Source organism: Oncorhynchus nerka, linkage group LG15 (genome assembly GCF_034236695.1).
Source record: "Oncorhynchus nerka isolate Pitt River linkage group LG15, Oner_Uvic_2.0, whole genome shotgun sequence".
NCBI lineage: Eukaryota > Metazoa > Chordata > Actinopteri > Salmoniformes > Salmonidae > Oncorhynchus > Oncorhynchus nerka.
In genome coordinates, this window is record NC_088410.1 from 51,636,386 (window position 1) to 51,649,722 (window position 13,337).

Below are 13,337 nucleotides of genomic sequence, written 5' to 3' on the forward strand. Positions count from 1 at the left end.
CTGCACATGAGGAGATTTACTGTTTAATTAACCTCAATTAGCCACAAAATCCAGTTTGAAAGTGACTTTTCTTGAAGCTGTGCCGTGTCATTTTCCCTACATTTCCCCCCACGTGGGCCAGCCCCCTAACAATTCGAGTTCTAGACAATGAGCTCCAGCCCCTCGCATTTGAGTGACAGCTAGCAAGAGGCCTACCAAGCATTATCCAATGTGGTTGCCCCAAAGGCTCAGTGGAGACAGCAATTTTCAGGGACCCACTTTTGTCTTGTGAGTGCTACTTTCAGAAGTACTGGCTAAAAAGTATACAAAAGTACTGGAACATTTCTTTACGATTAGTATTTGGGGGTAGGGTAATCTGATGCTACATCTGAAGTAGGATGGGTGCAATTTCTACCTGGAGACTCGATTTGTAATGAGTACCGTGCTACTGTACATGCAACAAACACTCAAACTGGACAGTTTAATCTCATCTCTTCATTCAAAGACTCAATCATGGACACTTAGACAGTTGGGGCTGCTTTGCGCAATGAATTGTCTATACCTTCTTTCTCTTTGTCCCGTTGTCTGTGCCCAATAATGTTTGTACCATGTTTTGTGCTGTTACCATGTTGTGTTGTGCTGCTGCCATGTTGGGTTGCTACCATGCTGTGTTGTCACATGTTGCTACGTGCTTCTACACCTGCATTGCTTGCTCTTTGGGGTTTTAGTCTGGGTTTCTGTACAGCACTTTGAGATATCAGCTGATGTACAAAGGGTTATATAAATACATTTGATTTGTCATGTGTTGCTGCCTTGCTAGGTTGTCGTCTCAGGTCTCTCTTTATCTAGTGTTGTGTTGTCTCTAGTCGTGATGTTTGTCATAATTTTTTTAATTCATCCTAGCCCGTCCCCGCATATTTGCCTTTTGGTAGGCCGTCATTGTAAATAAGAATTTGTTCTTAACCGACTTGCCTAGTTAAATAAAGGTTAAATAAATAAAATATGCCAATGGTGGTGTGTGATGCCTTCCAGTGGCCCAGAGTGAGAACACATGTCACATGGTCACGCAGCAGAGCAATAGCTGTGCAATCCCGCCCAACATGAGATCATCCCCCTCTTATAACCTGCCAGTTACCGTGCAGTGCTGTCTGCTTAGTCATGATGCATCTGCTATTATTTGGCACGTTCCTAAGTTTAGAAGTTGCCGACGCCTGACAGCTCTTACAACACATGGATAGGAATTTGAAGTATCAGCTAACCACATGTTATAGCAATTTATCAGTCAATGAAGTGGCACGCACCCATTATCTAGTGTGTGTCAGTGTGTGATTTCTTTTGTCTGTGTACAGTATGAATGAAGTTAGAGGTAGTTTTTGCGAGCCAATGCTAATTAGTGTTATCCCAATAACTGGACGTCTATGGGTATCTCTGTACACAGACATTAAAAATGGTATCCACGAGTTCATCTGACTCTTGGGACGTAGATAAATAGCCTTATTGCCAAAATCCCAGAGTAGCCCTTCAAACATATACAGATTAAGAAAGTCCTCACATAGCTTTGTTTACTAGACTAGATGTAAACAAAACAGGTTACATCACAAAAATGCGTGTTCGACCTTTGTGACAAAAAACAAGACAAGGAGTAACTTTTTGAACGCATTTATATTTTAAAACCCACATTCCTTTTCAGTTAAGGCTTCAGCTTCACTACACAGGTGCATTTGTGACACATAGCAATGGAACGCTTTTACAACGAGAGAAACTATTTACAGAACTGGATCAACACGAGGAGGGCTGGTCAGTTGGAGCTCTATGGGGCAGCTTTGGGGTCAAAATTGTCAGGAAAAGTCCATTTGATATTTTCTAAATGTATTGTCAAAACTCAAAGTCTCAGCTTCTCACACACTGCCGGTGAGTGGCATTGGTAACAGACTAGAGAGCCCGGGTCCCAAATGGCACCCTATTCCCTATATACTGCACTACTTTTGACCAGAACCCATGGGCCAAGGTCAATAACTGGAACATGGCTTTTAGAACAGGGTTTGGCTCTTCAGTTAAGCTGATTAGTGGGGTGGGAGTGGGACTGTAGGCTGGCTGGGCCTGAAAAGGATCATTCAAAAAAATTTTTTTTTTTACATTCATACAAAACTTGTTATCATTTCATCTCCTTAGTCTATACAACTGAATTTGGATTTCCTTCACTCAAACTGAGAGACTTCTCAGTAAAACACAAATCTTATCAGATAACATACAATTAACCCAACAGAGAGAGAGAATGTCCCAGCTCAGCTGCCCCATAATTTGACTATCCACGACCCCTGCTCATTCCGCTAGGGCATTGCCGCTTCATAATTTGGCGTTAGGGAGATATGCGCACTCTAATTACCATTTGCCGTCTAGAACTTAAACTTAAAGCTGTGGATCAAATGCAGCCCGATATTGCTTTAAAGCTGCTTGAGTCAGGAGGTGCGTTGTTGTATAATCCTGTCACAAAGGCCTCTACTACAGAGGCCATTGTAGTTCCTCTGGGAAACAGGCCTTTCTCCCGGGCAACATGAAGAGGCCAGAGGCAAGATGGGAGGGCGCACAATCGCTAAACCGGCCAATGGGGTCATTCCATGCACCCGGCAACAGGTGTGAGGCAGCAACTGGTGTCAGGTAATTGGGCCTCCTACACAAACCGGGAGGTTCAAAAGAAGAAAGAAAAAAGGAGGGATGGGGGGGAATGTGAGACAGAGAAAAGAATAACCCAGCCGGGTGCTAGTCTCCTTTAATGTTGGGGGAGAGGGATATGCACTTAGCGGAGTCGGTATTGTATTATACCTCCCCCCACTCAGGATTTTTGAGGGAGGAGTATCTATGTGTAAAGGCTAGAAGGCCCAAACCCCCACACATTTAAAGTAGTTTGGTTAAGAAGAACACAATGGTAAACAAATTCTAAATGCAATGCCACATCACTTAAGTGCCTTTAATCAAATGATTTCACAACATCCTCCCCCACGCTGTGATTAACAGTTGGGTGGGGCTCACATTCTAGGAACAGCCCAAAACCACTAACCCACAGCAGGACAAACTGTTGTCACCCCACAAACAGCTAGTCTCCTCACATGACTTCTATGGTCTGTAAGTAGTTCCGACAGCTTGATTGGTCCGCAACATCGGTTTTCATATCATTATAAAAATGTATATTATTTCCTAAAATCTTAATTTGGCCAGTGAGTGCATCATGTGTCAGGGGGAAGAGGAGTCAGGGGAGTTCATCTAGGCTGGGATTGGTATGTCACAATGGCACCATACGTTCCTCATAAAAGAGACTGATTACTTTTCAGCCCAACGATCTTACGGTACACATTAAGTCCTGACCCCTGCTATCAAAAGTCCCACAAAGCCCTTTGTTGAACCCGTGACCCCTCTCTGCCCTGCAGTGCAAGCCTCTGATTGGCTTAAACAGTCAAACTCCATCACAAGGGGCCCATTGCCTCCGCCACACAGAAGGTGAAGTGTGTGTGTGTGTGTTGAGAAAAAAAAGTCAACTGAATAAATAGAAAAGCCAGCTCAAAGCATTTCACTGTGGACCTAACAGTACACGAGAGTGATTGAGCTAACTTGATCATCTTGAACGAGATACAGACGAGAAAGCTATATAGGTCTAGTCCTGTGTCCTTGAATCCAGTTCCACTGCTTTTTTTATTTGTTCCCCTCTAATGAACTGATTTAGAGCTGGGACACCAGATGGGTGTAATTCATTATCAGGTACAACAGAAAACCAGCAGGTTCCGGACATCGTAGTGTAAGAGTTTGAATACCCCTGATCCATGACCTCAAATGCTTTTATATAGCCAACACGCAACCTCGTATGTATAAACATCTTAATTACAGAGTGATAAAGAGGGCATATTCACCTACGAGTCCATCTGAGGAAGATTATAATAATCATTTTAAAACACAGTGCTGCTGGACATTTGATTAGAGAGATGGAAGCCTTTTACACCAGACGAAATGTCCAAAAAGGCAACATCCACCCCCACCAAAAAAAAAAGCAAGAAAAACTAAAAGACAAGCAAGAACCGAAAAACAAAACGATGACAACCTACACTGGTAGGGAGGGATTCATTTGAAATGGCTGGGCGGGGGGATGAAGGGGGCAGATCGGTCGTTGGTCAGGGTCCGACGCAGTTTCACTCCCCGGATCATAGTGACCATGTGACCTCCGGCCTCCGAGGGCTCCTCCGCATCCTGCTCCTGGGCGGCAGGGGGCTGCTGGGGGGGCAGGCAGTGCCCGCTCTCCACCAGCTGGTTGGCAGTGCCAGAAGTATTGTGCTGTTGTTGGAGATGAGACTGCTGCTGAATCGGTTGCTGCTGTTGTTGTATGAGCTGCTGTTGCTGAAGCTGCTTCTGATGTTGGAGCTTCTGTTGCTGCTGCTGCTGGAGCTGCTGTTGGTACAGTTGTTGCTGCTGTAGCTGTTGTTGCTGGAAACGTTGCTGTAATTGAAACGTTTGCTGCGGTTGTTGTGTCTGGGCTGTTGGTTGCACCTGATGTGGCTGGGGCTGCTGTTGATACTGCAGGTGCTGCTGCTGGTACTGCTTTTGCTGCTGCTGGTGCAGGGCGTACTGCTGCTGCTTGCTCAGCTGGTACAGCTGCTCCGAGCTACCCATGGGAACTGGCGCCTGGCCCGGGATCAGCGAGTAGTACGGTGATGTGGACGAAGAATGGTGCAAGGGCATGGCGCTCAGGCTCTGGGTCGATGTGCACAGGCTGTGCTTGGTGTGGACCAGCCCGTGGTCCACCTTCCAGCTCATGCCCATCCCGCCCTCTGGTGGCCCCATGTTCTCATTGCTCCCGCTGTTCACCCCTCCGCCGCAGTTGCCTCCCCCTCCTTCTACGCCCAGGGCTTTGAGGGGCACTTGGGGGGTGCAGATGGGGATAGGCACGCCGCCGCTGATGGTGCCGCGGCGGTAGGCAGGCTTGGAGGAGGGCTTGCGGCGGATGGTGGCAGTGTGCGATTGGCACAGGCCCAGCAGCTCGGGCTCGGCCAGCAAGCTGACTGTGGAGGCGGGTCGCTTGCTCTGGAACATCTTGCGGTACTGCAGGCTGAGGTCACTGTTGCGCGGGATGGTGGAGGACTTGTCAAAGTCAGGTGGGCCGTGATGCTCCTCCTCACCCCGGCGCAGGCAGATGTAGTCGTAGTCTGGTAGGTGGAGAAGGAGGGAGAGAGGGATGAGGGAGAGATGGATAAATGAAGGGGTGAGGAGGAGGAACGAGAGTAAACCTGTGGTTACTTAGAGTGGAGGAACACACAATGCATTTATTTCCTAACTGGAAAATAACATGGAAAGAAAGCAGACGCTTTGGACTGGGGTGGAAAATCTGACCTGATGCATTCCGTTATAAACCAAAGACTTTCTTGCACAAAGCTCTTCTACACTAAAGTACGTGAGACTCCATTGAAGACCAGAAATATTCGGTGGAGTCAGACATGTAAAATGTATTAGAGAACCACAGAAACTCAATGAGGCTAGATTTGCCCCAAACATTATAACCGAATGATGTCTGCATCCCAAATTGCACACAGTTCTCTATTTAGTGATCACCTTCTGACATAGGGCTTTGAATCACTGGCCAGTTTGTGACCGGAAGTTTAAAAAAAGAAGAGAAAAAAAAAGAAGAAAAAAAGCCGTATCTGAAGAGGAAGAAATTAGGGGGCGGAGGGGGTGTATATATGATAAAGGGTGAGTCACCACAAAGCGATGACCTGTTACCAGGCGATGATGGTAAACACACTAACACAATTTCCGGACAGTACCACATACGCAAACACGTGCATACGCCCAATCACTCACATAAGAACTCCGCTCATCCTCTTAAGCAAAGGTTTTGTCTCTCCTTCACGTCACACACACCAAATGTTCTACGCTAATGCTCTTCTTTCACTAGCAAAAGGTCATTTGATGTGATGACAACTCACACTAAATCACTGTGGATGATCTTGCCATTTCACTTGTAAGGAACAGAGAGGGACAAATCTAAACAGTAATGGACAAGAAACCTACCATAAAGAGGCAGCTCTTTACAGCTGAAAAATAATATAGAATTGCGTTGAACCACATTTTGTTACGTTACAGCCTCATTTGAAAATTGATTAAATAAATCTACACACAATACCCCATAATGACAACAAAAAAATATTTTTTTGTGTGCAAATGTATTAAAAATAAAAAACAGAAAAAGTACCAAGTATTCAGACCCTTTGCTATGAGACTCAAAATTGAGCTCAGGTGCATCCTGTTTCCATTCACCATCCTTGCAAGGACCTATGTAAGGTCCAACAGTTGACAGTGCATGAGTGCATGTCAGAGAAAAAAAACAAGCCATGAGGTTGAATGAATTCTCCGTAGAGCTTCGAGACAGGATTGTGTCGAAGCACAGATCTGGGGAAGGGTACTAAAAAAAATTCTGCAGCATTGAAGGTCTTCTATACTCCTCAGTAGAAGGCACATGACAGCCGGCTTGGTGTTAGCCAAAAGGCACTAACCTGGCACCATCCCTACAGTGAAGCACAGTGGTGGCATCATCATGCTGTGGGGATGTTTTTCAGCGGCAGGGACTGGGAGACTAGTCAGGATCGAGGAAAAGATGAATGGAGCAAAGTACAGAGAGATCCTTGATAAAAACCTGCTCCAGCGTGCTCAGGACATCAAACTAGGGCGAAGGTTCACCTTCCAACAGGGCAACAACCCTGAGCACACATCCAAGACAACGCAGGAGTGGCTTCGGGACAAGACTCTCAATGTCCTTGTGTGGCCCAGCCAGAACCCGGAATTGAACCCGATCTAACATCTATGGATTGACCTGAAAATAGCTGTGCAGCAACCCTCCCCATCCAACCTGACAGAGCTTCAGGGGATCTGCAGAGAAGAATGGGAGAAACTCCCCAAATTCAGGTGTGTCAACCTTGTAGCGTCATACCCAAGAAGACTCGAGGATGTAATCGCTGCCAAAAGGTGCTTCAACAAAGTACTGAGTAAAAAACATTTCTAAAAACCTGTTTTTGTTTTGTCATTGTGGGGTAGTGTGTGTAGATTGATGAGCAAAATACATTTAAATTTAATCTATAACGTAACAAAAAGTCAAAAGTCAAGGGATCGGAATTACGTTCTGAATGCACTGTTGGTGCCGTTACAATATGTATTACTATTCTCAAAATTCTATATCTATTGCGATTCAATACTGCACTGTTATGTTCCAAAGATATTGCACAATGTCTGCTGCAGAGAGACAAGAGAGAGCATGAGACAATTCGTTTTGATCAGTCATGAAAATAAAAGGGCTGAAAGCACATTGGCTGAGGCCAAGCTACAGGATGAAAAATACCAGTTTTGGTGCAGGTCTAGCCGACTAGCGCTAGCTAACGCTACCTAGCAAACAAATATAGAACATGTAATATCATCCAAAAATAATATTGCGATATATAACTATCAATATTTTCTCCCATCACTAGGTAGCACTGCAGACAAAAGTGCATAATACTACCAGAGGCTACTTGCACAGGCTGATGCTGTAATAATGCTGTTGAAACAGGCACATTGATTAGACAACAGTGAAGACACGCTTCTGTTTTGGTTGTGAAATGACAGAAGTGACAGTCTTGCATGCGACAGACTGCAAAACGATCACAGACATGTGCAGACAGACACACAGATAAGGCAGATAGGCACAAACAGATCGAAGAGTACAAATAGAGACAATACTTCAATCATGACACGTACACAGACAGACAAACAATACGACACAAATGCATTATAAGATCCCAGACAGAAACCGACTGAAAAACAGATCTGGCTGAGCCAGAGAGAGACAGACAGACATACAATACCAGTCAAAAGTTTGGACACACCTAATCATTCAAGGGTTTTTACTTTGTAGAATAAAGACATCAAAACTATAAAATGACACATATGGAATCATGTAGTAATCCAAAAAGTGTTAAACAAATCAACATCTATTTGAGGAATTCCCTTAACCGGCTTCATGAGGAATGCTTTTCCAGCAGTCTTGAAGAAGTTCCCACATATGCTGAGCACTTGTTGACTGCTTTTCCATCACTCTGCAGTCCAACTCATCCCAAACCATCTCAATTGGGTTGAGATCGGGTGATTGTGGAGGCCAGGTCATCTGATGCAGCACTCCATCCTTCTTGGTAAAATAGCCCTTACACAGCCTGGAGGTGTGTTTTGGGTAACTGTCCTGTAGAAAAACAAATGATAGTGGGACTAAGCACAAACCAGGTAGGATGGCGTATCGCTGCAGAATTCTGTGGTGGCCATGCTGGTTAAGTGTGCCTTGAATTCTAAATAAATCACACAGTAGCTGTGTTCGAATACCCATACTAACATACTGTATACTACATACTATTAGTTAATTTTAGTATACTGTAAACGATCGGTATCCTTTCAGTTGAGCATACTCTACCGGAAGTTGATTATGTTGCTATGCAACCTCTTGCAAGCACAACAAATTACTAGCTAAACATTTTTGTGTTTGTAAATACAATCTGAGTGCCAGAGTGTGCTCTGGGAGTTCTTAAATTGAGCATTGTCAGATTGTCTATTTGTAAATTCTGAACGTTTCCCCTCTCAGAGCGCACACTGGCCGAGGTGTAGGGTTGATCCGAGAGTTCTGACCATCACAACGGAAATGCAGTCAAGCACACACGCTAACTGGCTAGCTACTTCCAGACACTAATGAGAAAACACCTCACTGACCATTTTACTCGCCATAGCAGAGCTGATTAGGCTGTTTTCATGACACCGACCAAATTAGCGAATTTATGTCCATTGAGAACGCACAACAACTATACCACTTAGATATGAATGACGTGAATAATCAAGTCAATAAACATTGAGTAGTTAGATAGTGTATCGTTAATATACTGCCAAGTTCAATGTATTAGTAGCCAACTAACGAGGTAGCTAGCTAACATACCGGTAGTACCTATGTTGTAATGATATTCTATGCGGTTCATAAGGATAGCGTAGCCAACACATTGTCAGCCAACATAACGTGTAGCGTAAATCATTTGAAAAGTCATTACAATGCTCAACATTTGTCATATTTAATTCTTGGAGCTAGGGGGTAGACTTTCACTTTCACTTTTGGATAAATAGCGTGCCCAATTTCAACTTCCTGCTACTCATGCCAAGAATATAAGATATGCATATTATTAATGAATTTGAATAGAAAACACTGAAGTTTCTAAAACTGTTTGAATCATGTCTGACTATAACAAAACTTATGTAGCAGGCAAAACCACGAGGACAAACTGTTCAGATTTGTTTTCCCCCTGTCTCTGTTCCCGGAGTTGTCATTGCCCAGGGATATTTCTTAGGAACCTGTTTTCAGTTCCTACCGCTTCCACTGGATGTCACCAGTCTTTGGAATTTGGTTGAGGTTATTCCTTTGTGCAATGAAGAACTAGGCCAACTAGGAACTGGGTACACTGTTGAGTTGCGCAAGACGTAAAAAGTATCGCTGGTTTGTTCATTCCTGTATTTGTATGCTCTCTCTAATTCTCTCTTTCTTTCTCTCTCTCGGAGGACCTGAGCCCTAGGACCATGCCTCATGATGACTCCTTGCTGTCCCCAGTCCACCTGGCCATGCTACTGCTCCAGTTTCAACTGTTCTGCCTGTGATTATTATTATTTGACCATCCTGGTCATCTATGAACATCTTGGCCATGTTCTGTTATAATCTCCACCCGGCACAGCCACCCCACATAACTAGAGAGGAACCAGGCTTTCGGCCTTTCTAGGGAGTTTTTCCTAGCCACCGTGCTTCTACACCTGCATTGCTTGCTGTTTGGGGTTTTAGGCTGGGTTTCTGTACAGCACTTTGAGATATCAGCTGATGTACGAAGGGCTATATAAATAAATTTGAACACAGAAAGACCCGTCTACAATTTGATCGATAATTAACGTTTAAAAATACCCAATGTTGTATTACAAAAGTAGTTTGAAATATTTTGGCAAAGAAATATTTTGTAGTTTTTGTAAGCTGTTTTTTCTGGATCAAACGCGCTTTATAAATGGACATTTTGGATATATATGGACGGAATTAATCGAACAAAAGGACCAATTGTGATGTTTATGGGACATATTGGAGTGCCAACAGAAGAAGGCATAGGTAATGCATGTTTTATATTTTATTTCACCGTTTTGTGTTGCGCCTGCAGGGTTGAAATATGCTAACCCCTTTGTTTACTGCTGGTGCAGATGGTGCAGGCTATCAGATAATAGCTTCTTATGCTTTCACGGGAAAAGCATTTTTAAAATCTGACATGTTGGCTGGATTCACAACGAGTGTAGCTTGGAATTGAGTATTTTACATGTGTGATTTAATGAAAGTTTGAATTTTACAGTATTTTATTTGAATCTGGCACTCTGCATTTTCCCTGGCAATTGGCCAGTTGAGACATTTGCGTCCCGCCTATCCCTAACTAGTTTTAAAGCAATTAATTTGTATCCGCTCTTGGACTTCGGCTGCATATTTTCTGCAAATCTGAAAATGTTGTGAAGCCACGCCCATTTCCCCGAAGAATTGCATTATGGGCCCTAAAAGTACGGCAATAGAATCCACTGCGTGCATACTTCGTATTTTGGTGAATGTAGTACGACATCCGGGAACTTTTGGCATATTAACTTTATCCTGTTAGTATGGGTATTCGAACACAGCCAGTGTCACCACCACCTCCTCCATCCTCCATGCTTCAACGGTGGGAATTTGTTCACAGACTCTGCTTCTCACAAAGATACAGCAGTTAGAACCAAAAATCTAATTTGGTTAATCAGACGAAAGATTTCCACCGTTCTAACGTCCATTGCTCGTGTTTCTTGGACCAAGCAAGTCTCTTCTTCATATTGGTGTCCTTTAGTAGTGGTTTCTTTGCAGTAATTCGACCATGAAGTCTTGATTTACGCAGTCCCCTCTGAACAGTTGATGTTGAGATGTGTCTGTTACTTGAACTCTGAAGCATTTATTTGGGCTCCAATTTCCGAGGTGCAGTTAACTCTAAACCTCTGGGTCTTCCTTTCCTGTGGCGGTCCTCATGAGAACCAGTTTCATCATAGCGCTTGATGGTTTTTGCGACTGCACATGAAGACATTTTTTGAAATGTCCCGCATTGACTGACCTTCATGTCCTAAAGTAATGATGGACTGTCGTTTCTCTTTGCTTATTTGAGCTTTTCTTGCCAAATAAGGCTACCTTCTGTGTACCACCCCTACCTTGTCACAACACAACTGATTGGCTCAAATGCATTAAGGAAAGAAATTCCCAAAATAAGGTACACCTGTTAATTGAAATGCATTCCAGGTGAGACTGTGCAAAGCTGTCATCAAGACAAAGGGTGGCTACTTTGAAGAATCTCAAATAAAATACATTTAGACTTGTTTAACACTTTTTTGGTTACTACATGATTTCATATGTGTTATTTAATAGTTTTGATGTCATAAATATTATTCTACAATGTAGAACATAGTAAAAATAAAGAAAAACCCTTGAATGAGTAGGTGTGTACAAACTTTTGACTGGTACTGTACACAGGCAGACAAGCAGACAGAGGGACATGCAGACAGAGAACCCACCATTCCCATGTGACCACAGGGGGATAAGTAGTGTCTTGTCAAAAGTAGCGCACTAGGTAGACCATAGGGTGCCAGGGGTTTGGTGGTGATGGTGAGCAGTGGTCACTACTAACCGTGGGAGGGGATGGTGTCCTCAGAGCAGGAGGGCGTGGTGGTCTGCGTGCTGTAGCCGCTGGAGCAGTGGAGGGAGTCGTGGCTGGTGCGGGGGGCCTCCGAGTTGAGCCCTCCGCCGAGGGCCAGGGCCAGCTGCTCCCGGGCACTCTGGGGCTATGAGAGGGAGGAAGATCATTGTTTCGAAGAAAAAAAAGGGAATGTGTACAATGGAAGAGAATCCCTCCCCAACCTCTTAGTGTTCAGCTGACGGTGGCAGCAGAGGCCAAGAATTACACCCTAGTAAATACTGGTACATGCAATCATGCATGGGGCTGGGCTGCCCAACCCTCTTCCTGGAGATCTACCATTCTGTGGGTTTTCAGTCAAACCCTAATTTAACACACCTGATTCTACTAATTAGACTCTCAACAAGACTGAATCAGATATGCTAAATTAGGGTTGGACTGAAAACCTACAGGACAGTAGATCTCCAGGAAGAGGGTTGGGCAGCCCTGACTTAAGCTCTCACCTGTGTTTTTTTGAAAAACAAAATTAACAAAGGTAATAACTGTTACTGACAACGCTTACATGCTTGTTAGACGACAATTAGTTACAGCTATTATTTACCTAGGTAATGCAAGGTGTTGCCATCACTTCCGTGTGGAAATATGTCTTAAGTTATCCTACAATCAATTAAGTATAAATGGATTACCAAAAGTCAGGTTGGTTTGTCAATGATACACAAATGGAGGAAAGCACTGCACCGGTGCTTATTTGCTTTAATCATTGACCACATATCAAAGTACAAACTGATAAGCATTCTATGGAGGTGCGAGTGTGTCTCAGCTTGTGTGTGTGCAATTCTCTATGTGGGTGTGTGAGCGTGCGCATGTGTCAGCTTGTGTGTGTGCGTGCGAGTCTCTCTCTGTGTGTGTGTTTGCTACCTTTCCGGATGTGGACAAGGCGCGGGCCCTCTCTCCGTGCTGTGTGTAGGAGTTGTGAGGAGGAGGCATGGCCGTGCCGTTCTCTGTGCCCGACCCGGTATGTCCCGACCACGACCCGCTCACCTCCTGAAATGAACACCAACAACATCAGATTGTGCCACTGCCAACTCAATGTACCAATAGTAGAGGTTGACCGATTATCATTTTTCAAAAGCGATACCGATTATTGGAGGACAATTACAACAATACTGAATGAACACATATTTTAACTTAAATATAATACATCAATAAAATCAATTTAGCCTCAAATAAATAATGAAACATGTTCAATTTGGTTTAAATAATGCAAAAACAAAAGTGTTGGAGAAGAAAGTAAAAGTGCAATATGTGCCATGTAAGAAAGCTTACGTTTAAGTTCCTTGCTCAGAACATGAGAACATATGAAAGCTGGTGGTTCCTTTTAACAAGAGTCTTCAATATTCCCAGGTAAGAAGTTTTAGGTTGTTGTTATAGGACTATTTCTCTCTATACCATTTGTATTACATTAACCTTTGACTTTTTTTGACTTTAGTATTGCCAGTGTAACAGTATACCTTCCGTCCCTCTCCTCGCTCCTACCTGGGCTCGAACCAGGAACACATCGACAACAGCCACCCTCGAAGCAGCGTTACCCATGCAGAG

At 43.9% G+C, this 13,337-nt stretch overlaps 1 protein-coding gene across 2 annotated transcripts in view; it reads right to left on the minus strand.

Annotated features, from left to right (window-relative positions):
- Positions 1-1,622: 1,622 nt before the first annotated feature.
- The window catches only part of LOC115142873 (protein MTSS 1-like), a 115,776-nt gene continuing 104,061 nt past the window's right edge, over positions 1,623-13,337 (minus strand). For both annotated transcript variants that reach the window (XM_029682675.2, XM_029682676.2), the window contains 3 exons: positions 12,657-12,782; positions 11,733-11,886; positions 1,623-5,168 (listed from right to left, as the gene is read on the minus strand). In XM_029682675.2, the coding sequence (XP_029538535.1) occupies positions 4,090-5,168; positions 11,733-11,886; positions 12,657-12,782 (1,359 nt within the window). In that variant the 3' untranslated portion in view covers positions 1,623-4,089. The remainder of the gene's footprint in view (positions 5,169-11,732; positions 11,887-12,656; positions 12,783-13,337) is intronic.